The 27,326-nt window shown below is 41.7% G+C and overlaps 1 protein-coding gene and 1 pseudogene across 1 annotated transcript in view; one reads left to right on the forward strand and one right to left on the reverse strand.

Annotated features, from left to right (window-relative positions):
• Nucleotides 1-15,765: 15,765 nt before the first annotated feature.
• LOC115203758 (coiled-coil-helix-coiled-coil-helix domain-containing protein 10, mitochondrial-like) lies at nucleotides 15,766-26,150 on the reverse strand (annotated as a pseudogene).
• The window catches only part of LOC115203757 (stromelysin-3-like), a 57,806-nt gene continuing 56,572 nt past the window's right edge, over nucleotides 26,093-27,326 (forward strand). Inside the window, exon 1 of the mRNA XM_029768720.1 lies at nucleotides 26,093-26,195. Within this exon, the coding sequence (XP_029624580.1) occupies nucleotides 26,166-26,195 (30 nt within the window). The 5' untranslated portion in view covers nucleotides 26,093-26,165. The remainder of the gene's footprint in view (nucleotides 26,196-27,326) is intronic.

A 27,326-nucleotide genomic window follows, 5' to 3' on the forward strand; every position in this document is an offset into this window, starting at 1 on the left:
ATCATGTAACCCATAACTGCAAGCTCTGATATTGCTACAATTTGGAATAGGAATCTGCCCTACATACAGAAACAAGCAAAATTAGGATTAGCATTTAGGAAATATAGACCTGTAAACACACAGCTACAATAGGCATAAATATCAACTATGAATATTTATTATGAATGTTAATTTCACTTTTTGGTAGCTGTTCAATAGATAACTTTCCAAGACAAATTTGCTCTCATTCAGTGCTCTATGGTCCTGCTTGACAAAAATACTCACAGTAAAAAATGTTTTATGTTGTATCTTTAGCCCCTAGTATTGCAATTAAGTCACATATTATCTTCATATTTTGCATCAAATCCAATATGGTGTCCAAAATCCAATATCGGTCCCATAATAACATTTGATGGAGGTTAAATCATGTGTAAATATGAATGGTAGCACTTTACTTGACACCTAGCGTCATAACACATTATGACATAATTATGTCATAACAGCTGACATAACTTGTCGTAACACATGTATTTAGACATGTGACAAATATTGCGTTATTTTATGGCTGGCTATGCCACCTACATAAGAGTGCCAGAACATTCCATTACACCATAGCCTACTTGTCAACAGTATTTTTATGTTATATAACATTTTTTGAAATTGACCATATTGAATTATCATTGTAATTGCATACACATTGATGTCAGACATGCATGCACCTTCCTCAATGCTCTGTTGCTGATGACTGGGATGAATATAGGAGCATATTTCAGGAGCAGGACAAGACACCCTCTTTTTGACTGATGACTGGCATAAGGGCATGTACTGTACATGATAGGCCTGTCTGGCTTATATGAATCTGATGGTCATAATGCTTCTTACATTGACAGTGTCATAAAGTGTATTTCTTAGTTCAGGTAAAGGGACACAGCATGGTCATAATGCTTCGACAGTGTCAAAGTGTAAAAACATGACTTTTAAGAATTCATTACAACGACAAATTATTTAAGAGAAAATCTTTCAAACAGAAGGAAACTTCTTAGCAGGGAAATTAGTCATTTGACTAAATGTGGGTTTTGACATTCTTATGTATGTGTCATAACCAGCCATAAAATAACGCAGTATATGTCACAACAGGTGTAAATACAGTGCCTTCGGAAGTATTCAGACCCCTTGATCTTTTCTAAATTTTGTTACGTTATTCTTGTCACGGGTGCTCCTGCTCCGGCCTCTAGGTCACCAGGCTGCTCGTTATGGCGCACACCTGTCACCATCGTTACGCGCATCAGCGCATTATGACACATCACCTGGACTCCATCAGCTCCTTGATTACCTGCCCTATATATGTCACTTCCTTTGGTTCCTTCCCCAGGCGTCGTTGTTTCTGTTTCTGTTTCATGTCGGTGCGCTGTTTGTGTTTCTTGTTTTGTTCATTTATATATTAAATGTATTCACTCCCTGAACTTGCTTCCCGACTCTCAGCGTACATCGTTACAATTCTGAAATTGATTAATTAAACCAATTCTCAACAACCTGCACACAATACCCCATAATGACGAAGCGAAAACAGATTTTTCGAAATCTATAAAATAAAGAACAGAAATACCTTATTTACATAAGTATTCAGACCCTTTGGCATGAGAGTCGAAATTGAGCTCAGGTGCATGCTGTTTCCATTGATCATCCTTGATATGTTTGTACAACCTGATTGGAGTCCACCTGTGGTAAATGTAATTGATTGGACACGATTATAGACACAACTGTCTATAATCGGTCCCACAGTTGACAGGGCATGTCACAGCAAAAACCAACCCATAAGGTCGAAGGAATTGTCCGTAGAGCTTCGAGACAGGATTGTGTCGAGGCACAGATCTGGGGAAGGCTGACAGAGCCCTATAGCTCCTCTGTGGAGATGGGAGAACCTTCCAGAAGGACAACCATCTCTGCAGCACTCCACCAATCAGGCCCTTATGGTAGAGTGGCCAGACAGAAGTTTGCCAAAAGGCACCTGAAGACTCTCAGACCATGAGAAACAAGATTCTCTGGTCTGATTAAACCAAGATTGAACTATTTAGCGTGAATGCCAAGCATTACGTCTGGAAGAAACCTGGCACCATCCCTACAGTGAAGCATGGTGGTTACAGCATCATGCTTTGGGGATGTTTTTCAGCGGCAGGGACTGAGAGACTAGTCTGGATTGAGGCAAAGATGAACGGAGCAAAGTACAGAGAAATCCTTAATGAAAACCTGCTCCACAGTGGTCAGTACCTCAGACTGGGGCGAAGGTTCACTTTCCAACAGTACAACAACCCTAAGCACACAGCCAAGACAACGCAGGAGTGGCATTGGGACAAGTTTCTGAATGTCCTTGAGTGGCCCAGCCAGAGCCCGAACTTGAAACCGATCGAACATCTCTGGAGAGACCTGAAAATAGCTGTGCAGCAACGCTCCCCATCCAACCTGACAGAGCTTGAGAGGATAGGAGAAACTCACCAAATACAGGTGTGCCAAGCTTGTAGCGTCATACCCAAAAAGACTCGAGGCTGTAGTCGCTGCCAAAGGTGCTTCAACAAAGTACTGAGTAAAGGGTCTGAATACTTATATATTATTGTAAATCGAAAAACTCGTTTTTGCTTTGCCATGATGGGGTATTGTATGCAGATTGATCAGGAAAACAAACAATTTCAGCAATTTTAGAATAAATCTGGAAAACATTAAGGGGTCAAAAAACTTTCCGAAGGCACTGTGTATGGGTCATGACAGTGTTATGACCATATTATGAATGTGTTATGACGCTAGGTGCCAAGTAAAGTGTTACCAAAAACGTTCAATTTTACATACATTTTATGTTAAGATCTATTTTATTCTGAATCCAATTAAATGTATATATAAAGCTATTTTTACATCAGCAGATGTCACAAAGTGCTATACAGAAACCCAGACTACAACCCTAAACAGCAAGTAATGCAGATGTAGAAGCATGGTGGCTAGGAAAAACTCCCTAGAAAGGCAGGAACCTAGAGAGGAACCAGTCTCTGATGGGTGGCCAGTCCTCTTCTGGCATTGCCGGGTGGAGATTGTAAGGGTACATGGCCATTTAACGCCAGATTGTTCTTCAAGTTATTCAAACATTCATAGATGACCAGCAGGGTCAAATAAAAATCACAATGGTTGTAGAGGGTGCAACAGGTCAGTACCTCAGGAGTAAATGTCAGTTGGCTTTTCATAGCTGAGCATTCAGAGGTCGAGACCGCAGGTGTGGTAGAGAGAGAGAGTCGAAAACAGCAGGTCCGGGACAAGGTAGCACGTCCGGTGAACAGGTCAGGGTTCCCTAGCCGCAGGCAGAACAGTTCAAACTGGAGCTGCAGCATGACCAGGTAGACTGGGGGACAGCCAGGAGTCATCAGGCCAGGTAATCCTGAGGCATGATCCTAGGGCTCAGGTCCTCCGGGAGGGGAGGGAGAGAGACAGAATTAGAGGGGGCATACTGAAATTTACACAGGACACCAGATAAGACAGGAGAAATACTCCAGATATAACAGACTGACCCTAGCCCCCAGGCACATAGACTATTGCAGCATAGATGGAGACTGTGGGTGGGTCGGGGGACAGGATATTTGCCAAAGCACAGCCCCCACACCACTAGAGCACAGCCCCCACACCACTAGATGGATATTGGAGAAGGGATTGAATTGAGAATGGCGCCAGAGGAGATGGCTCCTAATGGACTCCTAACAAATTGTGCTATTGTGTGTGTTTTTTTCACGTAATTTGTAACTTATTTTGTACATAATGTTTCTGCCACGACTCTTATGACCGAAAAGAGTTTCTAGATATCAGGACATTACTCACCTCATACTGGACAAAGATTTTTTTTTAACGAGTAGGAGCAAAGGATTTACTTCAGACACCCGAAAAGGCCGAAATCCCTGTCATTCGCATGAGAAAGAGACAAAGATATCGGGGACATAGGTCGGGGTGCCTTGTAAAAATCCGACGGCGAGTGGGTAATCTGTCCTATTAGCCGACGTACAATCATTGGATAACAAAATAGACGAGCTACGATCACGAATATCCTACTAACGGGACTTTAAAAACTGTAATATCTTATGTTTCACCGAGTCGTAGTTGCGACATCGAGAGCAGCTGCACCATCGAGAGAATTCTGATTTGTTGCGTCACTGCCTGGTATGGCAACTGCTCGGCCTCCGACCGCAAGGCAGTACAGAGGGTAGTGCGTATGGCCCAGTACATCACTGGGGCCAAGCTTCCTGACATCCAGGACCTCTATAGCAGGCAGTGTCAGAGGAAGGCCCTAAAAATTGTCAAAGAGTCCAGCCACCCTAGTCATAGACTGTTCTCTCTGCTATCACACGGCAAGCGGTACCGGAGCACCAAATCTAGGTCCAAAAGGCTTCTTAACAGCTTCTACCCCCCAAGCCGTAAGACTCCTGAACAGCTAATCAAATGGCTACCCAGACTATTTGCATTGCCCCCCCCCCTCCACCCCCTCTTTTACGCTGCTGCTACTCTCTGTTTATTATCTATGCATAGCAGTGGAGGCTCCTCAGAGGAGGACCGGAGTACCATCCTCCTCAGTGAAATTTCTTAAAAATAAAAATAGTGAAACATAAAAAAAGTTATCCTTTTTAGATAAAACTATACTAAATATATTCATATGTCACCAAATAATTGGTTAAAAAACATTGTTTTGCAATGAAGGTCTACAGTAACTTCAACAGCACTGTCTGGGCTAGATCCATGTTGTAGCCGGAAGACATCTAGCTTCCATCCTCCTCTGGCTATATTGACTTCAATACAAAACCTAGGGGGCTGGAAGGCCTCACCCCCTTCCATAGACGCACATGGTAATTATGACCACTTCCAGAGGACGTCCTCCAACCAATCAAAGCTTTTGAAGTATGAATTGACATGTTGTCCATCCAATCATTGATGTAGGATCAGAGAATGAACCTAGTGTGCTGTATTGGGATTGTGCCACAGAGCATTATGGGGGTTCTATGTGTTGAGAAGTTTGGTGACATTGTTGGATAGAGATTAAGAGTGAAGAGTGATAGTTTTGCATTTTTGGGACATTCCTCAATTCAAATGAGTTTTTTCAAATACAGGAGATGGAGGAGGTATATTATACATTGTTTTTTGGGGTTTAGAACTTTATTTTTGTTTCCAGTTAGTGCAATTTATTTAAATGTTCCTTGCTAAGTTTTCTCCGTCAGAATGGTAGAATGGCCAACGCTGACGAAAATGTTGTGGACTTTTTGTTGAAGCACCCCTTTAATTCTCAAATCAAATCAAATTATATTGGTCACATACACATGGTTAGCAGATGTTAATGCGAGTGTAGCGAAATGCTTGTGCTTCTAGTTCCGACAGTGCAATAATATCTAACAAGAAATCTGACAACTCCACAACAACTACCTAATGCACACAAATGTAAAGGGATGGAGCAAGAATATGTACATATAAATATATGGATGAGCGATGACAAAGCGGCATAGGCAATATGCAATAGATGGTATAAAATACAGTATATACATATGAGATTAGTAATGTAAGATATGTAAACATTATTAAAGTGGCATTATTTAAAATGACTAGTGATCCATTTATTAAAGTGGCCAATGATTCGAGTCTGTATGTAGGCAGCAGCCTCTCTGTGTTAGTGATGGCTGTTTAACAGTCTGATGGCCTTGAGATAGAAGCTGTTTTTCAGTCTCTCGGTCCCAGCTTTGATGCACCTGTACTGACCTCCCCTTCTGGATGGTAGCGGGGTGAACAGACAGTGGCTCGGGTGGTTGTTGACCTTGATGATCTTTTTGGCCTTCCTGTGACATTTGGCCTTCCTGTGACATTTGGCCTTCCTGTGCTGTAGGTATTCTGGAGGGCAGGTAGTTTGCCCACGGTGATGCGTTGTGTAGACCGCACCACCCTCTGGAGAGCCTTGCGGTTGAGGGCGGTGCAGTTGCTGTACCAGGCTGTGATACAGCCCGACAGGATGCCCTCAATTGTGCATCTGTAAAAGTTTGTCAGGGTTCAGGCGACAAGCCAAATTTCTTCAGACTCCTGAGGTTCACCACACTGTCTGTGTGGGTGGACCATTTCAGTTTGTCGATGATGTGTACGCAGAGGAACTTAAACTTTCCACCTTCTCCACTGCTGTCCCGTCGATGTGGATAGTGGGGTGCTCCCTCTGCTGTTTCCTGAAGTCCATGATCATCTCATTTGTTTTGTTGACAGTGAGTGAGAGGTTTTTTCCTGACACCACACTCCAATTGCCCTCACCTCCTCCCTGTAGGCTGTCTCGTTGTTGTTGGTAATCAAGCCCACCACTGTTGTGTCGTCTGCAAACTTGATGATTGAGTTGGAGGCGTGCATGGCCATTCAGTCATGGGTGAACAGGGAGTACAGGAGGGGGCTGAGCATGCACCCTTGTGGGGTCACAGTGTTGAGGATCAGTGAAGTGGATATGTTGTTTCCTTCCTTCACCACCTGGGGGCGGCCCGTCAGAAAGTCCAGGACCCAATTACCCAGGGCGGGGTTGAGACCCAGGGCCTCAAGCTTAATGATGAGCTTGGAGGGTACTATGGTGTTGAATGATGAGCTATAGTCAATAAACAGCATTCTTACATAAGTATTCCTCTTGTCCAGATGGGATAGGGCAGTGTGCAGTGTGATGGGTTAATCCGTTTGTGGACCTGTTTGGGCGGAATGCAAACTGAAGTGGGTCTAGGGTGGCAGGTAAGGTTGAGGTGATATGATCGTTGACTAGTCTCTCAAAGCATTTTATGATGACAGAAGTGAGTGTTACGGGGTGATAGTCATTTAGTTCAGTTATCTTTGCCTTCTTTGGTACAGGAACAATGGTGGCCATCTTGAAGTATGTGGGGACAGCAGACTGGGAAAGGGAGCGATTGAATATACCCCTGCCTGCTGTGTTTCTCTGCGCCTGGGTCCGAGTTCGCACTAGCATTATTGTCACACGCGCAAGTGCTACAATCAATATGCTGATAGAATTTAGGTAGCCTTGTTCTCAGATTTGCATTGTTATAATCCCCAGCTACAGTAAATGCAGCCTCAGGATATATGGTTTCCAGTTTACATAGAGTCCAGTGAAGTTCCTTGAGGGCCGTCGTGGTATCTGCTTGAGGGGGGCTATACACGGCTGTGACAATAACCAACGAGAATTCTCTTGGGAGATAATATGGTCGGCATTTGATTGTAAGGAATTCTAGGTCAGGTGAACAAAAGGACTTGAGTTATTGTATGTTGTTATGATTACACCATGAGTCATTAATCATGAAGCACACACCCCTCCCTTCTTTTTCCCATAGAGATGATTATTTATGTCAGCGCAACGCATGAAGAAACCCGGTGGCTGTTTCGATTCCGACAACATATCCCGAGAGAGCCATGTTTCCGTGAAACAGAGAATGTTACAATGTCTCTCTGGAAGGCAACCCTTGCCCTAATTTTGCCAACCTTGTTGTTTTGGGTCGGCCTCTGGGATTAGATCCAATGTCCTGGGTGGTCCGAACAAAGGATCCGCTTCGGAAAAGTCGTATTCCTGGTCGTAATGTTGGTAAGTTGACGTCGCTCTTATATCCAATAGTTCTTCCCTGCTGTATGTAATAACACTTAACCTCTCTTGGGTAGGGGGCAGTATTTTCACGTCCGGATGAAAATCGTGCCCAAAGTAAACTGCCTGTTACTCAGGCCCAGAAGCTAGGATATGCATATAATTGTCGATTTGGATAGAAAACACTCTAAAGTTTCTAAAACTGTTAGAATAATGTCTGTGAGTATAACAGAACTGATATGGCAAGCGAAACCCCGAGGACAAACCATCCCAAAAAAGAATAATGTTCAGCCTACCACTATTTTCATGGCTGTCACTTTTATTATAAGGCGAAGTCCTCACAGATTGCAGTTCCTAGGGCTTTCACTAGATGTCAACGGTCTTTAGAAAGAGCTTCAGGCTGGTTTTTGGAAAAATGAGCCAGAAATTGTAGTTTTTCTAGGTGGCTCCCATTTTGGTTGTAGTGTTTCCAAGCGCGAGAATGAGAACGCGTTCTTTGGTATTTTCCTCCGGTAAAGACAATAACGATTCTCCGTCTTAAATTTGATCGTTTATTTACGTATTAGGGTACCTAAGGTTTGATTATAAACGTTGTTTGACTTGTTTGGAAAAATTTATTAATAACGTTTGGGATTCATTTTGTATGCATTTTGATGGAGGGAAACTGGGTGGATTATTAACTGAAGCGCACCAGCTAAACTGAGTTTTTATGGATATAAAGAAGGACATTATCGAACAAAAGGACCATTTGTGATGTAACTGGGACCTTTTGGAGTGCCAACAGAAGAAGATCATCAAAGGTAAGGCATTTATTATATCGCAATTTCTGACTTTCGTGTCGCACCTGCCTGGTTGAAATATGTTTTTCATGGTTTTGTATGCGGGGCGCTGTCCTCAGATAATTGCATGGTGTGCTTTCGCCGCAAAGCCTTTTTGAAATCTGACACATAGCGGCTGGATTACCAAGAAGTTAAGCTTTATTTTGATGTATTACACTTGTGATTTTATGAAAGTTAAATATTTAGATTCTGTAGTTTGAATTTCACGCTCTGCAATTTCACCGGATGTTGGCTACCGTCCCACCTGCCTATAAGAAGTTACGATTTTCTGGGCTAACAATGTAAGAAATAATACATTAAAAAAATACTGCGTAGTTTCCTAAGAACTGGAAGAGAGGCGACCATCTCTGTCGGCGCCATCTTGCTAGGGGGGTACACGGAAAATGTGTGAATTAAAAGCGAGGGTCGACATCTGCCTGAGATCAGTTTCATGAATAAGGATGAAAAGGTGAGGGCGTTCAATACCAACTGGTATCAAATGTATAGCTGGTTAACAGGGAGCCTATCATCAAGCCGCCTGTAATTGCACGTTAAGATTCTTTACATGCTGAACATCTTTTCTGGGATGTCGAAAACAATTCCAAATGATTTGATAGCTTCCATGCATCATCCATTAAAAGTTAGATTAAAGAGAGGTTGACGCAGCACATTTTTTTCGTGTGCGCTCAAGTAGACTTTGCACTTTCCTCCGGTGTTTATTTAGCAAAGATGATAACACATAATCACTCCGGACAGACACAAGCAAAAAGTCATCACATAAATGTTGCAGCAGCCCAGGCTACACCTGAACATTAGAAATCTGTCATGCTGTATGGGATGAAAACAAGTCTATTTTTCCAGCTGATCAACTGTAGGCTACTAATAAGACCCGCTGCATACAGTCTATGTGCCCTGTCCATCAGGTCAGGGTAAACTAATTGGTAACGTTATGTATTTATAGTCCATTTGTGTGTCAGGAGAAAGTTCAGGTCAAATTTTGATTATATTCAACATTGGGCTGGCTAGGCTGCCTATACGTTTTTAATCCAAATGTATTACCTGGAATGAATCAATCGACATGGCAGATGTGAGTTATTAAATGGCAGATGTGAGTCATTGTGATGGCAAATGTGAGTCATGTTTTTTCATAAGGCCTACAGTTGCATAGGCCTGCATGATGCAAACATGCATAAAGCAAGCTCAGCCCTGTGAGTTCTATTGTCTATCAGTTGTTGTCTATGTGTCTGGGTAGAGGAAATCCCCCTCCTAATGTAGTCTAAATATAAATTATATGAACAAATATAAGGTAGCTGCAGTTTGAACAGGTTCACTACCACCCCCCCCATCTGCTATTTGTATTTACAGCAAGGTCCCCTCATGTTCCCTGATTAAGAGGTGGTGACTACTCCACTCCACTACCATTGTCCACTACCATTCTCCTGACATGAACTGAAGCCATGGCGTCTCATGTGCCCGCTCATCCACTGGCACATTGAATGTTTCTCTTCCAAGCACTATGAGTACCCCTATTAATTTTCTCTCATTACTGTATGTAGAGTCAATCACATACACAATCACATTATTACACATCAAAGATTTTACTCCTTGCTTGGACTAACTCATTCTTAGCTCTTTGGTCTAACTGTGTAATGTCTTGTGTTATTGTTTTTTTGTCTTCCCAGTAAAATCCTGTCCTGCACTGGTCAAGCCTCTGAACACCTCAACTCATGCCTCATACCCTCATTCAATCACTACTGTGATCCCTTTCCAACACTGTGTAAGTGCAGTGAGGGAAAAAAATATTTTATCCCCTGCTGATTTTGTACGTTTGCCCACTGACAAAGAAATGATCAGTCTATAATTTTAATGGTAGGTTTATTTGAACAGTGAGAGACAGAATAACAACAAAAAAATCCAGAAAACCGCATGTCAAAAATGTTATAAAATGATTTGCATTTTAATGAGGGAAATAAGTATTTGACCCCTCTGCAAAACATGACTTAGTACTTGGTGGCAAAACCCTTGTTGGCAATCCCAGAGGTCAGACGTTTCTTGTAGTTGGCCACCAGGTTTGCACACATCTCAGGAGGGATTTTGTCCCACTCCTCTTTGCAGATCTTCTCCAAGTCATTAAGGGTTTCGAGGCTGACGTTTGGCAACTCGAACCTTCAGCTCCCTCCACAGATTTTCTATGGGATTAAGGTCTGGAGACTGGCTAGGCCACTCCAGGACCTTAATGTGCTTCTTCTTGAGCCACTCCTTTGTTGCCTTGGCCGTGTGTTTTGGGTCATTGTCATGCTGGAATACCCATCCACGACCTATTTTCAATGCCCTGGCTGAGGGAAGGAGGTTCTCACCCAAGATTTGACGGTACATGGCCCCGTCCATCGTCCCTTTGATGCGGTGAAGTTGTCCTGTCCCCTTAGCAGAAAAACACCCCCAAAGCATAATGTTTCCACCTCCATGTTTGACGGCTATGAAAAAGCCAACTGACACTTACTCTTGTGTTACTGACTTGTTGCACCCTCGACAACTACTATGATTATTATTATTTGACCATGCTGGTCATTTATGAACATTTGAACATCTAGGACATGTGCTGTTATAATCTCCACCCGGCACAGCCAGAAGAGGACTGGCCACCCCTCATAGCCTGATTCCTCTCTAGGTTTCTTCCTAGGTTTTGGCCTTTCTAGGGAGTTTTTCCTAGCCACCGTGCTTCTACACCTGCATTGCTTGCTGTTTGGGGTTTTAGACTGGGTTTCTGTACAGCACTTTGAGATATCAGCTGATGTAAGTAGGGCTATATAAATACATTTGATTTGATTTGATTTGTTCTTGGGATCATAGGCAGCATTCCTCCTCTTCCAAACACGGTGAGTTGAGTTGATGCCAAAGAGCTCCATTTTGGTCTCATCTGACCACAACACTTTCACCCAGTTGTCCTCTGAATCCTTCAGATGTTCATTGGCAAACTTCAGACGGGCATGTATATGTGCTTTCTTGAGCAGGGGGACCTTGCGGGCGCTGCAGGATTTCAGTCCTTCACGGCGTAGTGTGTTACCAATTGTTTTCTTGGTGACTATGGTCCCAGCTGCCTTGAGATCATTGACAAGATCCTCCCGTGTAGTTCTGGGCTGATTCCTCACCGTTCTCATAATCATTGCAATTCCACGAGGTGAGATCTTGCATGGAGCCCCAGGCCGAGGGAGATTGACAGTTCTTTTGTGTTTCTTCCATTTGCGAATAATCGCACCAACTGTTGTCACCTTCTCACCAAGCTGCTTGGCGATGGTCTTGTAGCCCATTCCAGCCTTGTGTAGGTCTACAATCTTGTCCCTGACATCCTTGGAGAGCTCTTTGGTCTTGGCCATGGTGGAGAGTTTGGAATCTGATTGATTGATTGCTTCTGTGTACAGGTGACTTTTATACAGGTAACAAGCTGAGATTAGGAGCACTCCCTTTAAGAGTGTGCTCCTAATCTCAGCTCGTTACTTGTATAAAAGACACCTGGGAGCCAGAAATCTTTCTGATTGAGAGGGGGTCAAATACTTATTTCCCTCATTAAAATGCAAATCAATTTATAACATTTTTGACATGCGGTTTTCTGGATTTTTTTGTTGTTATTCTGTCTCTCACTGTTCAAATAAACCTATCATTAAAATTATAGACTGATCATTTATTTGTCAGTGGGCAAGCGTACAAAATCAGCAGGGGATCAAATACTTTTTTCCCTCACTGTAGAACCCCCTCCTACCAAAAGCATGCAAAAAGTGTAAAAAAAAAAAAAAATGTAGGCTATTACCAGTTTAAGAATAATGTATTTTCAGGCCTTGCCAATGCATTGATGTTGAAATTATTATTACATTCTAAAATATGTGAAAATAATGTGGACATTGCCTGACTAAATAGATTGGCTGCATAGTCTACAATGTGATTTTTGTGGGTAGCATTAATCTCACCATCACTGTTTTTATGATGAGAAAGTGACCAAAAACCAGGTTCCTTTTTTTAATGGAAGGATTTGTATGGAACATCAAGTTGAAGCCAACATTAGATGTTGTCGTCCTAATAATAACCACACATGGTTTTACCGCAACAGAGTAGTGCAACACCCTTCAATTGAAGCAGACGGATCAAATATGAAATCATGAATAATTATAAGGGATCAGAATAACATAAATTGGCTACAATAATTACAATAATCTTTCAAGCACAAAATTGCGGAAATGTCTTATTTTTAAGGTAGGCCTATTTCTGAGCTACAAATTCAAGTTCAAGTAGGCTTGCATTGTTTAAAATTCTAACATGGAAAACAAAATGTATTTGGCATGTTATTTCCTTACCAGATGATATTGTGAATAAACCCAATGGGCTATGTAATTTGTTGTCATTAAATCCAGAATAATTAATAGGAATAGTTTTGTGTGTTGCGCAATAGTCTAACCTACACAATACAATTGCGGACAGTAGACTCGGTGTCCAACCAGAGGCACACACCAGTAAGTCTAGGGTAGACAGAGGAAGTGTTTGGTGGTTGCAGCCCTGATCTACCCCTTTATGTTATTGTATTAATAGAGTTGAAGTCGGAAGTTTACATACACATTAGCCAAATACATTTAAACTCAGTTTTTCACAATTCCTGACATTTAATCCTAGTAAAAATTCCCTGTCTTAGGTTAGTTAGGATCACCACTTTATTTTAAGAATGTGAAATGTCAGAATAATAGTAGAGAGAATTATTTATTTCAGCTTTTATTTCTTTCATCACATTCCCAGTGGGTCAGAAGTTTACATACACTCAATTAGCATTTGGTAGCATTGCCTTTAAATTGTTTAACTTGGGTCTAACGTTTTGGGTAGCCTTCCACAAGCTTCCCACAATAAGTTGCTGACACACTCCAGCCACATGAGGTCTAGCATTGTTTGCATTAGGAGGAACCCAGGGCCAACCGCACCAGCATATGGTCTCAAAAGGGGTCTGAGGATCTCATCTCGGTACCTAATGGCAGTCAGGCTACCTCTGGCGAGCACATGGAGGGCTGTGCGGCCCCCCAAATAAATGCCACCCCACACCATGACTGACCCACTGCCAAACCGGTCATGCTGGAGGATGTTGCAGGCAGCAGAACGTTCTCCACGGCGTCTCCAGACTCTGTCACGGCTGTCACATGTGCTCAGTGTGAACCTGCTTCATCTGTGAAGAGCACAGGGCGCCAGTGGCGAATTTGCCAATCTTGGTGTTCTCTGGCAAATGCCAAATGTCCTGCACGGTGTTGGGCTGCAAGCACAACCCCCACCTGTGGACGTCGGGCCCTCATACCACCCTCATGGAGTCTGTTTCTGACTGTTTGAGCAGACACATGCACATTTGTGGCCTGCTGGAGGTCATTTTGCAGGGCTCTGGCAGTGCTCCTCCTGCTCCTCCTTGCACAAAGGCTGAGGTAGCGGTCCTGCTGCTGGGTTGTTGCCCTCCTACGGCCTCCTCCACATCTCTTGATGTACTGGCCTGTCTCCTGGTAGCGCCTCCATGCTCTGGACACTACGCTGACGGACACAGCAAACCTTCTTGCCACAGCTCGCATTGATGTACCATCCTGGATGAGCTGCACTACCTGAGCCACTTGTGTGGGTTGTAGACTCCGTCTCATGCTACCACTAGAGTGAAAGCACCGCCAGAATTCAAAAGTGACCAAAACATCAGCCAGGAAGCATAAGAACTGAGAAGTGGTCTGTGGTCACCACCTGCCGAACCACTCCTTTATTGGGGGTGTCTTGCTAATTGCCTATAATTTCCACCTGTTGTCTATTCCATTTGCACAACAGCATGTGAATTTTATTGTCAATCAGTGTTGCTTCCTAAGTGGACAGTTTGATTTCACAGAAGTGTGATTGACTTGTAGTTACATTGTGTTGTTTATGTGTTCCCTTTATTTTTTTGAGCAGTGTATTATAAAATAATGACAACAACTGACAACATGTATTCCACATTTTAGTAATTTCAGACCTTGCAATTTTGGGTTACATGAGCTTACTGTATGTGGCCCACCCCCCTCCAGCCAGGCATTATTCTGTGTTTTCCATATAGCAAATTGCAAGAGCCATATCATCAAAAACCATGTTACTGTATGTATTTTTGTCAGACATGACCATACTGCACTGAATGAGAGAACATTTGACTCGGTAAGTTGTCTGTTAAACACAAATATTCATAGATGATATACACTGTTTGAGTTAAGGGGGGTCACAATATCTATTAACTTAACCACTTTTGCAGTCAAATGTTTTTATACAACCATCCATTTCATATATGGGTGACCTTAGAGATACCTCCGGTAGGGGTATCTCAAAAACTAAAACCATTTGAGGATTGGCCATTATCATATTAGATAGCATCCCATGGCATATGATAAAAAAATAAAAACATTGTTGTGGACAATGTTGGTCCTATGAATTGTCAAATAAAAAATACACACTACTGTTCAAAAATTGATCAGAAATACAGTGTAGACATTGTTGTAAATGACTACAGAGATAAAATGTAGCATAGTCTTGTTTGATAAAATCTATTTTTATTTTCAAATATAGGAACTGGGTTCTACAGTTTGAACCCCTGCGATCTCTGGCTCCACACCCAACCCGCCCGGCCATCTAGATGTGTGAAAGTTAGTGTATAAGCTAATGATCCATCATGTATGACATTCCTGGGAGTGTGTAAACTGAAATGTTTTATTACCATATCATTTTTGTATGTTTTCTATAGTTATGTCCTTGAAAATTGACCAATTCGGCACATTTTGGCAGACTTTATACAAAATACTGTGCAGTATTGTAATGCTCCATTGGATGAATCTGAAACTTTACGCACACACTGCTGCCATCTAGTGGTAAAAATCTAAATGTCACTTAAACTGCAATATTGTATTTTGGCCTTTCTCTTGCATTTCAAAGATAATATAAACATGTTTTTTTTCTTCATCTTTTACCAGATCTAATGTGTTATATTCTCCTACATTAATTTCACATTTCCACAAACTTCAAAGTGTTTCCATTCAAATGGTATCAAGAATATGCATATCCTTGCTTCAGGTCCATTTTAGGCAGAAATGAAAAAAAAAGGGTCAGATCATTAAGAGGTTAATTGACAATATAGTGAATATATTTTTTCTACACAGAAGAGTAAAGCAGAGCACACAAGATTCATTATGCATTTCTCTTCTATCAATATTCTCACTTGGATACCTACATGTTTAATTTCTCTCGTCTGAAGCACTTCATTCCAAGGGTCATTTTAAGGATGGACAAGCAAACTATTTAACCATCCTTTAGGTTGTTAAACATGACAGACAATAAAAATGCTGAACAGAGGAATCCAGTAGAAAGTAAATAGCAGCTCTTTATTTCACAATCTCATATACATTACCAAAAAAATAAAAAATCATACAGCATACATTTCGTGACATATCAACAGTGAACAAACATAATTCCTTTCTTGTTACAGTGGAGAGTTGAATAGAGTTGATTTCATGACCGAGTGGCACATCTGTCTACGCTACGATGTGTTCATTTGAAAACGGTGTCTTGTTTTGACTCCTAACATCCTTGATCAAACCAGTGATGTAACACCTGCAGGAAAAACAACAAGACAAGGTCAATTGATTCATAAAATAACTATCTGCAAATCATATTCTAAAAACAGTTAGGGCTCGGAAAAGGATAAATACTAAAGAATATATACAAACGAAAAAACAAAGCATTACACTGAACAAAACATGCACATCCATATATTGTGTGGTGTGTTGAAATATGCATAGCCAAGTCAAGTAAATGTGCATAACCAAATGGCATTCCCAATAGCATAATAAAAATAGAACAAGAATGTAAATATCTTCTGGTTATACCACTGAATTCTAGATCACTCCCTTGAGCAGAAATGTTGTAGACATTCATGAGCTGTGTTCGAATACCCATACTAAACATACTGTACACTTAATGAGTATATACACTACATACTATTAGTTCATTTTAGTATACTGTAAAGGAACAGTATGCTTTCAGTTGAGCACACTAGCTCTTTGCCCGTCTACCGGAAGTTGATGCTGTTGCTATGCAAACTCTTGCTAGCATAACAAATGACTGGTTAGACATTTTAAGACATCGGGTGTGTTCTTAAATTCAATCTGGAGTGCCAGAGTGTGTTTGTAAATTCAGAGCGTTTCGCTCTCAGAGCGCACACTGGACGTTCAGGCCGAGGAGTAGGGTTGATTTGAGCGTTCTGACCTTACAACGGCAGTCAAGCACCCAAGCTAACGTTGGCTAGCTTGCTAGCTACTTCCAGACACAAATGAGACCACTCTGACCATTTTACTTGCAGAGCTGGTTAGGCAGTTTTCATGTTATCCAGAGCATTGGTGACTGTAACTGCCGCTGGCAACAATTTAATTATGCTTTTTTGATGACACTTACTGATACCGGCCATATTCAATGGGTATAAATCGGAGTAGATAGCCAGAGCGTATTTACAAAATCACCCGAATGTCCAGCTAAACTAAGAATGACGGGAATAATCAACTCAATAAACGTTGGGTGGTTCGTTAGATAGCCTATAGTTAATATCCTGGCAAGTTTGATGTATAAGTAGCTAGCTAACAACATACCGGTACATACTGCTGTAATGATACGCTATGTGGTTCGTAAGGACAGCGTAGCTAACAAAATGTCAGCCAATAACGTGTAAGGTAACTCATTTGAAAAGTCATTACTTTATTACATTGCTCAACATTTTCTTAACATGTGTCAATTAGTTAAAGGAATGAATTTGTATCCGCTCTCGTTGTACTTCGACTGTATATTTTCCACCATTTCCTTCAAATCTGTGAAAGATGTGAAGACACGCCCATTTCCTGAAGAATTGCATTTTGGGCCCTAAAGTACAGAAATAGTGTCCTCTGCGTGTATACTTCATATTTTGGCGAATTTAGTACGACATCCAGGAACATTTGGCATACTAACTATATCCATACTATGACCAATAAGCATACTATATACTCAATTCACGTCACAAATAGTACGGCTAGTATGAGTATTCGAACACAGCTATGGTCTATTTATTCTACATCACTAATTTAACCCAGTGTCCTGTGATACAATTGGGTGTTCATAACTACCAATCATTAATGAGTACCTTACCGTGTGAGCCTTTGCACTGTTTGAGCGCCTCATTGAAGCCCTCGCACAAGCTGAGGTCAGCCTGAGTGGTGGCGTAGTTTAGGAACTGTCGCACCTCAAACATGCATGGGCCCGGCTGGGAGGAGACAGGTCGAGCGGCCTCCTATAATGGCACAGATACACACACACACACTTGTCAAAGATACTGTAGACATCTGCACTACTGTAAACAAGTATTGATTTGACTTCAGTGTGACAGTCATTATCTCCATGCTAGCTCAGATACATTATGCAACATTTCCATTTTTTATGTCATATGCGCCAAATACAACAGGTGTCGACCTTACAGTGAAGTGTTCACTTACAAGCCCTTAACCAACAATGCAGTTAAGAAAAAAAGTGTTAAAGTATTTACTAAAATAAACTGAAGTAAAAAAAAAAGAAAAAAAAAATAATAATAAAAATAACTAATAATTAAGGAGAAACAATAAAATAACAATAGCGAGGCTATATTCAGGGTATATACAGGGGGTACCGGTACAGAGTCAATGTGCGGGGGCACCAGTTAGTCGAGGTAATTGAGGTAATATGTACATCTAGGTAGAAGTAAAGTGACTATGCATGGCTAATAAACGGAGAGTAGCAGCAGCGTAAAAATGGGGGTGGGGACAACGCAAATAGTCCGGGTAGCCATTTCATTAACTGTTCAGGAGTCTTATGGCTTGGGGTTAGAAGCTGTTTAGAAATCTTTTGGACCTAGACTTGGTGCTCCGGTACCACTTTCCGTGCGGTAGCAGAGAGAACAGTCTATGAATAGGTTGGCTGGAGTCCTTTTTGGACTTTCCTCTGACACCGCCTGTTATAGAGGTCCTGGATGGCCGGAAGCTTGGCCCCAGTGATGGACTGGGTCGTACTCACTACCCTCTGTAGTGCCTTGTGTCAAGGAGGCCGAGCAGTTGCCATACCAGGCGGTGATGCAACCAGTCAGGATGCTCTCGATGGTGCAGCTGTAGAACTTTTTGAGGATCTGAGAACCCATGCCAAATCTTTTCAGTCTCCTGAGGGGGAATAGGCGTTGTCGTGCCCTCTTCAACTGTCTTGTTGTGTTTGGACCATGATAGTTTGTTGGTGATGTGGACACCAAGGAACTTGAAGCTCTCAACCTGCTCCACTACAACCCCATTGATGAGAATGGGAGCGTTCTCAGCCCTCCTTTTTCTGTAGTCCACAATCATCTCCTTTGTCTTGATCACGTTGATGGAGAGGTTGATATCCTGGCATCACACGGAGTGCAATTACTTGATAGAAGATTTCAAAGTTGCATAATGTTGCTTGTTTACTGACGAATGTCTGGTTTGGCCATTCCAAGTACCGTGCTGTATACTTTCATGGAAATTCAAGGCAAATTTAAATTATCGATACATTTCTGCATAATGCACCTTTTGAATTAGTTCTGCATAAATTTCATAGAACAGTATCGACAAGCTATCTTTTATGTTCCTTGTTTACTGCATCTAGGGCATTCCATTGCTATGGCTAGGTTACATGATGTTCTGCTTCCAATACCTCAATGGCAGGCTTACATGATATAATACTAAGTGATCAAATTCATCAACCATAATTGTATAAATACCAGAACTAATCTTGTTGGAGTAATGCCACTTTTCAGACATCCCATGGGCCAGACAATCCTTTAATAGTTTGCTTCATCCAAAACTCTTTCTAGCTGTTGTAATACTGTCAGCGCCAGATTAAATTGCCTCAGTCGTCATGTAGAGTCAATGTCTGACATCAAGGAGTATAATGTGACACTTCTTAGTGAGTGAATGGGTCGCTTGCATGGCCTCACTTAGCTGAAGGGAGGAGTTTGGGCTTTCTAGGACAGGTCTAGTTCCATTTTCAGAAAAACTATCAAGAAATCAAACTGTGATATATCAACCTGCGACGTCACATCTGTAAATACCCCAAATCCCTGCCTCTGTGTTTTGGACACATAACAGAGAGAGTTATTTCTGTTTTTCAATGGCACAATACTGAGTGTCAAACAATGTTGTTAGGTCCAATTCTGTTTCCTAAAATGTACATTTGAAAGCTGAGAAGTCAAACCCCTTAGGGCAGTAGCTTATCTCTCCAGGGCTGCCAAAGTCAGAGACATCCTCTGCTGTCCAACGAGCCACACCAATTTAGTACTGTCAGAACAACCTATCTTTGGCTGTTCTTTTCAGACAAGACACTCATTGTCAGGTGAATCGAATTTAGGTAGGATTTCAGGTAGGCTTTGCCAGTACAACGGCCCAACATAAATTACTTCCTTCTTGTTGGTGCTGACATCTTCAGGACAGGAATACCGGTTTACTTAACGGAGGAATAAACACACATGTTCATCATTGGTGTCTTAACCAGAACGGGGGAAAATGCGCTTTATTTATTTTCGCACATGCGCAGTCATACATCTCTCATAGGGCATGACTGTACCAGTGTAAGAACACAACTCAACAACATATTAGTCCACATGCCAACACCCCCACTTGCTCTTATACTGTACAAGTCGTATTCAACCTAACTTTATCAACACATTTAGCTTACAGTTATTCATCTCACAAATGTCAGTTTATATTCCAAACATGTAACCCAAGAATTTTTCATTTTTGAACTTCGTTACAGGTTTAGTCAAAACATCTGCAGCCATGTCTGCCGTTGGACAATATTCAATACTTATTTTACCATCACTGAGTGCAGATCGAATGAAATGATATCTGATGTCGACATGTTTACATCTCTGACGACACACTGGGTTCTTTGACAGAGCAATTGCACCTTGGTTATCTTCAAAGATTGTTACTGGTGTATATTGGCACTCACTATCCATCTCGCCCAATAACTGTACAAGGTACAAACTTTCTTGTGTAGTAGCAGCCAGTGCCATGTACTCTGCTTCACATGTAGATAAAGCTACTGTTGGCTGCTTCTTAGACCTCCATGAAATGACAGGTCCACATTTAGTTAAACTAAAACAATACCCTGTTATGCTTCGTCTGTCACTTTGATCTGCTGCCCAATCAGCATCACTATATGCTATGAGGTTGAGTTTTTCCACCCCCTTTTTGTAACACAACTCCTGATTCATTGTTCCCTTTAAGTACCTCAACACATGTTTAGCTGCTATCCAGTGTTGCTCTTTTGGTTCTGATAGGTATTGTGACAGCTTGCTGACAATCCAACTGATATCCGGTCTTGTACATGTCATCACATATATCAAGCTGCCTATCACTTCACGATACCTTTTTGAATCAATAAGTTCACCATCACCATCAAAGTTTGGTTTTTGTTCACATGGTGTTGACCTTGTTTTACAGTCTGACATACCAAACCTTTCCAGTATCTTGGTTATATACCTTGTTTGGTTCATCGTTATTTTCCCTTCACTTTGTGTAAAATCAATGCCTAGGAAATGTCCAAGCCTCCCAAGATCTTTCATCTTACATTTTTCACGTAACATTTCTTTTACACTTGTGAGTGAGTCACTATCACTAGCAGCGATAATTAGATCATCGACCCAAATTATCAAAATGATCCTTTCTGTTGCAGTTTGTTTGTTATAAACACAGTGATCAGCTGGGTTCTGTGTAAAACCATTTTCACTAAGGTGATCATGCAACATTTTGTTCCAGTTCCTTCCTGACTGTTTCAGGCCGTACAGTGACTTGTTCAGTTTGCAGACTAGTTGCTCACCTGTATCTGACCTGACTTCAAAACCCTCTGGTTGCTCCATGTACACTTCACAGTCAATAGGAGCATGTAGATATGCTGTTTTGACATCCATCTGATGTAACTCTAAGTCATACTGAGCTGCTAGCTGCATCAAACAGCGTACTGATGTCATATTTGCAGTTGGAGAAAAAGTCTCCTTATAGTCTATTCCTGCCACTTGACTATACCCCTTTGCAACATATCTTGCCTTGTATGTCTCAGTCTCATCTGAATTGTTTTTGACCGCATAGACCCACCTGCCCCCCACTGCATTTTTACCCTCTGGCAGTGTGGTTAATGTGAATGTATCATTTTCCCTAAGGGAATCCATCTCCTCCTTCATAGCAGTAGCCCAAATCTCTGATTTTGGTGAAATCATTGCTTCTTTGAAGGTTTGTGGTGCATTGCACATTACTCTGTAGCAGTAGTCAACACTAGGTGGTATCTGGTCATCACATTTCACTTTACACTCATAGTCTTTTAAGTACTGGGGTTTCATCCTCGCTCTGTCTGGATAGCGTGGACTCTGACCATCTGAAGTCTCAATTTGCACATCTTGTGTCTCTTCTGAGTTTTGATCTGCCATCTTGGCTTTCGGCATGGGGTTTTCAAATCTCTCCCCATGAAGATCATCACTGATTTCCAAATCTGTCTGAGTTTGGTGTTCGACTACACCTTTTGTAACACACTTGACTAATCTGTTTTTAAGAACTTTCCCAGTGTCTGGGTAGTAGACTAGGTATGCTGGACTATTTTTATCATACCCGACAAAAATACCCTTTTCACATCTTGAGTCTAACTTTTTCTTGTTCTGTCTATATGCATAGCAAACAGATCCAAATTCTTTCATCTTTGAAAGATCAGGCTTTCTCCCAGTAAACATGTAGTGTGGAGTCTGTCCTACACGCTTATTGTAACACCTATTGCGAATTACTGCAGCAGTCATTACAGCATATGTCCACAAGTTCTTTGGTAGGTTGCTTTCAAGTAGCATGCATCTTGCCATTTCGAACAATGTTCTCCAATTTCTCTCAGCCGTCCCATTTTGATGGGGTGAGTAAGGGGCTGAAGTTTCATGTCTTATGGCGTTCTTACTGAGCAGTGACTGGAACTCTTTGGCTGTGAATTCTGTGCCATTATCTGACCTGACACACTTTATTTTCCCATAAGGGGCCACATCAGCAATAAACTTCTCAGTAGCTTTTACAGTATCACTCTTTGCTTTTAGGAAATACACAAAAACTGCCCCTGAATAATCATCCGTAAATGCTAGAGTATATCTGAACCCATCTTTCGCCTCTGGCTCAATAGGGCCAGCCAAATCAGTGTGCACAAGCTCAAGAGCCGCTTTTGCTTTTTCATCAGGCTCTCTGTTTCTGCTCTGAACAAATTTTCCCTGAGTGCAGATTTCACAGTTGAGGGTAGATTTGTCAATTTTACCTGTGATTTTCATTCCCTCTGTCACATTTTCTAACTTTGACACATCCTCAAAATTACAGTGTCCAAGAATTTTGTGCCATGTGTGAATATCATAGCACCCATGACATCCATCATCATATTCATCACTTACAGTGTTAAGATAGTAAAGTCTATCGTACTCCTCGATGTCAAAAGTGGTACCGTTCTTGTGAATGAGCTTGTTACACCCCTGTCGAAAGTTGACTGAAGCTCCGTTGGCTGTCGCTGCTTTAACAGAGAAAATGTCCTGTGGAAACGACGGCACGTACAGCGCCTTCATCAGCGTTGTTTTTACCCGACGACCCGTGTTGTCTCTCAGGTAAACCTCCGCTGCACCTCTCCTCTCCGCGACACCATTCGTTCTTGTTCCGTCAGCCAGCTCCACGGAATGTTTTTCCGGTTTGAAAGTCTCGTCAAACTCTTTAAACTTCCCGATGTCCGTGACTATATGTGACGTTGCTCCCGTATCAACCATCAGCCCTTTCTGTTTCAGTCCACTAACCTGACAGTCACTTATTCTGAATGCAAATGTGTGGCTTTCAGCATCTGTTGCTTGTTTCACATTGTCTCTTCTTTTTCGTCTGCAATTTGCGTCAGTATGAGTGGAGCTCTTGCAAAAACTACACCACTTTCTCCGTTCTTTGCGCTCTCCAGTAACGGTACATTCCCGGGCCTTGTGCCCTTTCTGGCCACAGTTGAAGCAGGTTATCTCGGTCCCTTTATCTCTCCCTCTTGGCCAGCTAACTTTAATGTTACTTGCCTTCATCACGTTGTCGTCAGTGGAAATGGCGCTAAACTTCTCGGTGCTTTCATAGCTCCTCAACTTGGTTTTGAACTTGCCAAAAGTTGTCGGCTCGTCACTCTGCGTTATGTGGATGGCAAACGGCTTAAATGATTCGGGCAAACCTTTCAGAATCATTGCAATCAACAGCCCGTCACTTAAAGTCTCTTCAGCATTTCTCAGTGCTGTGATAGCCGTCTCAGCACGAATGATATAGTCCGTAACACTTTCGTCAGCGGCTTTCTGAAGAGAAGTTAGTTCAGTGTAGAGGCTAATCACACGTGGCTTCCCTTTACCTGCATAATGTTCCCTCAATATCTTCAACGCTTTTCTCCCATCATCTGCTGCTTCTCTCATTATCAGGGAAAGGCTTTTATCATCCAAAACCTGTATCAATTCGGCGTAGGCTTCTTCATTTTTCTCTCTGTCTTCTTCATCTTCATCCACGCTCAATATGGCGGCCTTTAGCCCAAGCAAACGCAAGTGCCCCAAAAACTTTGTCTCCCATAACTCGTAGTTTTTTTCATCTCCGTCGAAATATAATCTATTCCATCGGCTTCCATGTTCCCTCCTGGGCCCATAACCTGTTGGTGCTGACATCTTCAGGACAGGAATACCGGTTTACTTAACGGAGGAATAAACACACATGTTCATCATTGGTGTCTTAACCAGAACGGGGGAAAATGCGCTTTATTTATTTTCGCACATGCGCAGTCATACATCTCTCATAGGGCATGACTGTACCAGTGTAAGAACACAACTCAACAACATATTAGTCCACATGCCAACACTTCTTGTCCACTGTTCTGGTGAATGGAATAACCTATGGTGAAACTCTATCAATCCCTATCACCTGTCAATGTTCCTGAAGAAGAGGAAGCTATTTAGGAGTATTGGAAAATGGCCTATTTCCATTCACAGGCTCTCACTGGCCCCCTGCCCTGCTCACTTGGTATGTGCTGGCGGCAGGTTTGACTGATTCAGAGCTGCTGCCACCACTGAAGGCGCCTGTGAGGGCACTGTCCATGATGTGGCCCATGGCAAAGCCCACTGCAACCCCTGCTGCGGTGGTGACCATCTGGGCCATGAGGCCGGGCCCTTGGGGCGCGGCAGGAGCGGCGAGGGCTGACGGGGCTGGAGCGGCCGGGGCGGAGCGGCCGGGGCATGATGGGCCGGGGATGAGCTGGAAATAGAAGAGAGCACACAATGAAGAGAACATGGCCTCTAAAATGGAACATCAACATACCTAAGGGGGAGGGGGGTCAGACTGATGTAACATCATAATTTTGCTCTGACATCACTTGCACTGATTACAATTGTTATTTTGTTGAATCAGACAGCCTTGCATTACCTGATACATTACATTATCTACATCAGGGGTTCCCAAACCTTTTCACCCGGGGCCCCCCTTCAGCATCGGGGAACATCCTGCACCCCCCCCTCCCCCTCCCCCGTGCGCGCATACCATGTCTATTTCTATGGGAAAAGCACTGTTCATGACACAAACTGTTCACACCCCTCTTGTTGGTGGAGAAACAGGTTTAAAGCTTATTTCCTGCAATTCTACACATTTTGTCATGGGGTGCGAAGAAAATGTTGCACTTTTAAAGCAAATTTTCTTGCAATTCTATACATTTTGCAATGTCTAATGTGTATTCATATGATATGAGTGACAAAAATTACAACAATATCTATGGGCTAAAAAAACAAAAATGTTTAGCTGACATGGGCTAGTTGATCTGAACATTTCTGACAAGTTATAAATAGCTCTAAGGTATGCAATGACTAACATGACAAAAAGAACTGATGATGCACTACCCAATTTACAAATTGCACCTTGCGCATTCTACTATTACAACTTTCAAGAGTAAGTTTAAAGTCTGGGAACCACTGATCTATATGATCATCACCAGACTCTTCATCAACCATCTCCCTGACCACCTTCCTCTGATCAAGCCATGAATTGTCCCTCTCCATCTTCGGAGGATGCATGCATTCAAAGATTTGGCCTCTATTGGTTAGTAAACAGCTGATCTCTAATCTTATACCTCCACATAGATTATTATCACCAAGAACAAATATGTGCAGGAAAACAGTCTGAATGACAATAAGAAACAGCAATTATTTAAAATTGATGGCATAATTTGTTCTTTGGTTTATGCAAACTTTTCTAGCAAATGCTGACCTTCTACCCACTGCCCTTGGGGCCAAGAACTGAAAAATGACCCACAAATCTAGCTAAGGACTTTTGTGATGCAGACAACTATTAGGAAAAGTGTCAGTCATATGGCAGTAGTTTTAGGGCTGTGTTTCTAAAACAGCTGTGTGTCATTCAATTACAGTTATGCATATGGACACTATAACAAGTTAACTGCTAAGCAAACGAGGCTGTTAACATTTTAATAAATCGGCATCTGACCAAGTTGCATAATCGTTCAAAACACATTACCTGGTTGGTGCCGAAGAAGGACTGGCACTGCGACTTCCTCTAGCCATTTTTTATGCAGATAATATGTTCTTTACAACTTCAAACTGTTTCTGCCAGGATAGTCTTATCTTCTTCTGAAGCCTCTTGTAACGCAATTAGATCGTATGACAGCATGCACACGTGCCAATGACCTTGTGTGGATGCGCAATCATACCGGTAAGTTCTCACTCATGAGTAGAGGCGATTACCAATTTACTGAAGTTCAGTACGTTTTTTATCACATAACAAACAAAATATGTAGTTTGTTCATTCTAAAACTCTGACAACAGTTTTAGAGAACGGTAAACAGATTATGAAAATGTTCTACTAGACATTTCTCTGACTAATACGATGGCAAGCATGACAATCTTTCAGTGACGTTCCAGTGTCCCCAAATATCTGTTGGACTGCCAATGGTGAACATCTTATGCCGTAACAAACAGGGTATCTTGCTACATGTAACATTTCAGTCAGATAAATTGTAGAAAAATATGACAATCTTCTACCAATATCTATTGGTCCCTCGCTGATGTATTGCATTTGGCCACTTGCTAGCGCTGAAAGTCCATCAGAAAATAAGTCAACCCTCAGCAATTTATCGAACTATGATTAGAATGAAGATTACATTTCAAAGTTCTTCTGTTATATAATAACTCCCATCAGTTGTTAATTATCATTTATTTTTATATAGACAACTAATTAACTAAACAATTAAACAGATCTGTGAGTTCTGTAAAACCTTAATTGAAAGGAATGTCATCATCATGCAGAGGCAGTCGAGTCAACAATCAGCATGTGGTGGCAAGAATACTTCAACTGCACAACTTCAGTATGTCTTGAAATGTTCCCCAACTTTGGCGACTACTAAATATGTTTTTTACTTTCAGAATTACTGACTAAAAAGTATACAAAAGTACTGGAGAACTTGTCTTGTTTATAGAAACCCATAATGAACGTGATGTTTATGTGCTGTACTGCATTCACCCACATGAAAAAATACTACAGTTTACTATAGAATACTACAGTACTTACAATAGAATTCTATAGTGATATTTTGTATAATGTAGAATACTATACTACACACTGTAGTATCCCTCGATCATGTGTAGTACTTACTATATAATTTTGTAGTTTAATGTAGAATACTACCTTATTATCCTCAAAAAAACTTTTTTAACTATAAGAAATACTACAGTATTTAATTTGCATATACCTCCCCTCCCCCATATCACAATTTGTGCCACCATTAAGTGAGAAACCTACAGGTAACTGACAAAATAAAGGAAAGACCAACATAACTGGCAGCTT

This window comes from Salmo trutta, chromosome 12, assembly GCF_901001165.1.
Source record: "Salmo trutta chromosome 12, fSalTru1.1, whole genome shotgun sequence".
Lineage (NCBI taxonomy): Eukaryota > Metazoa > Chordata > Actinopteri > Salmoniformes > Salmonidae > Salmo > Salmo trutta.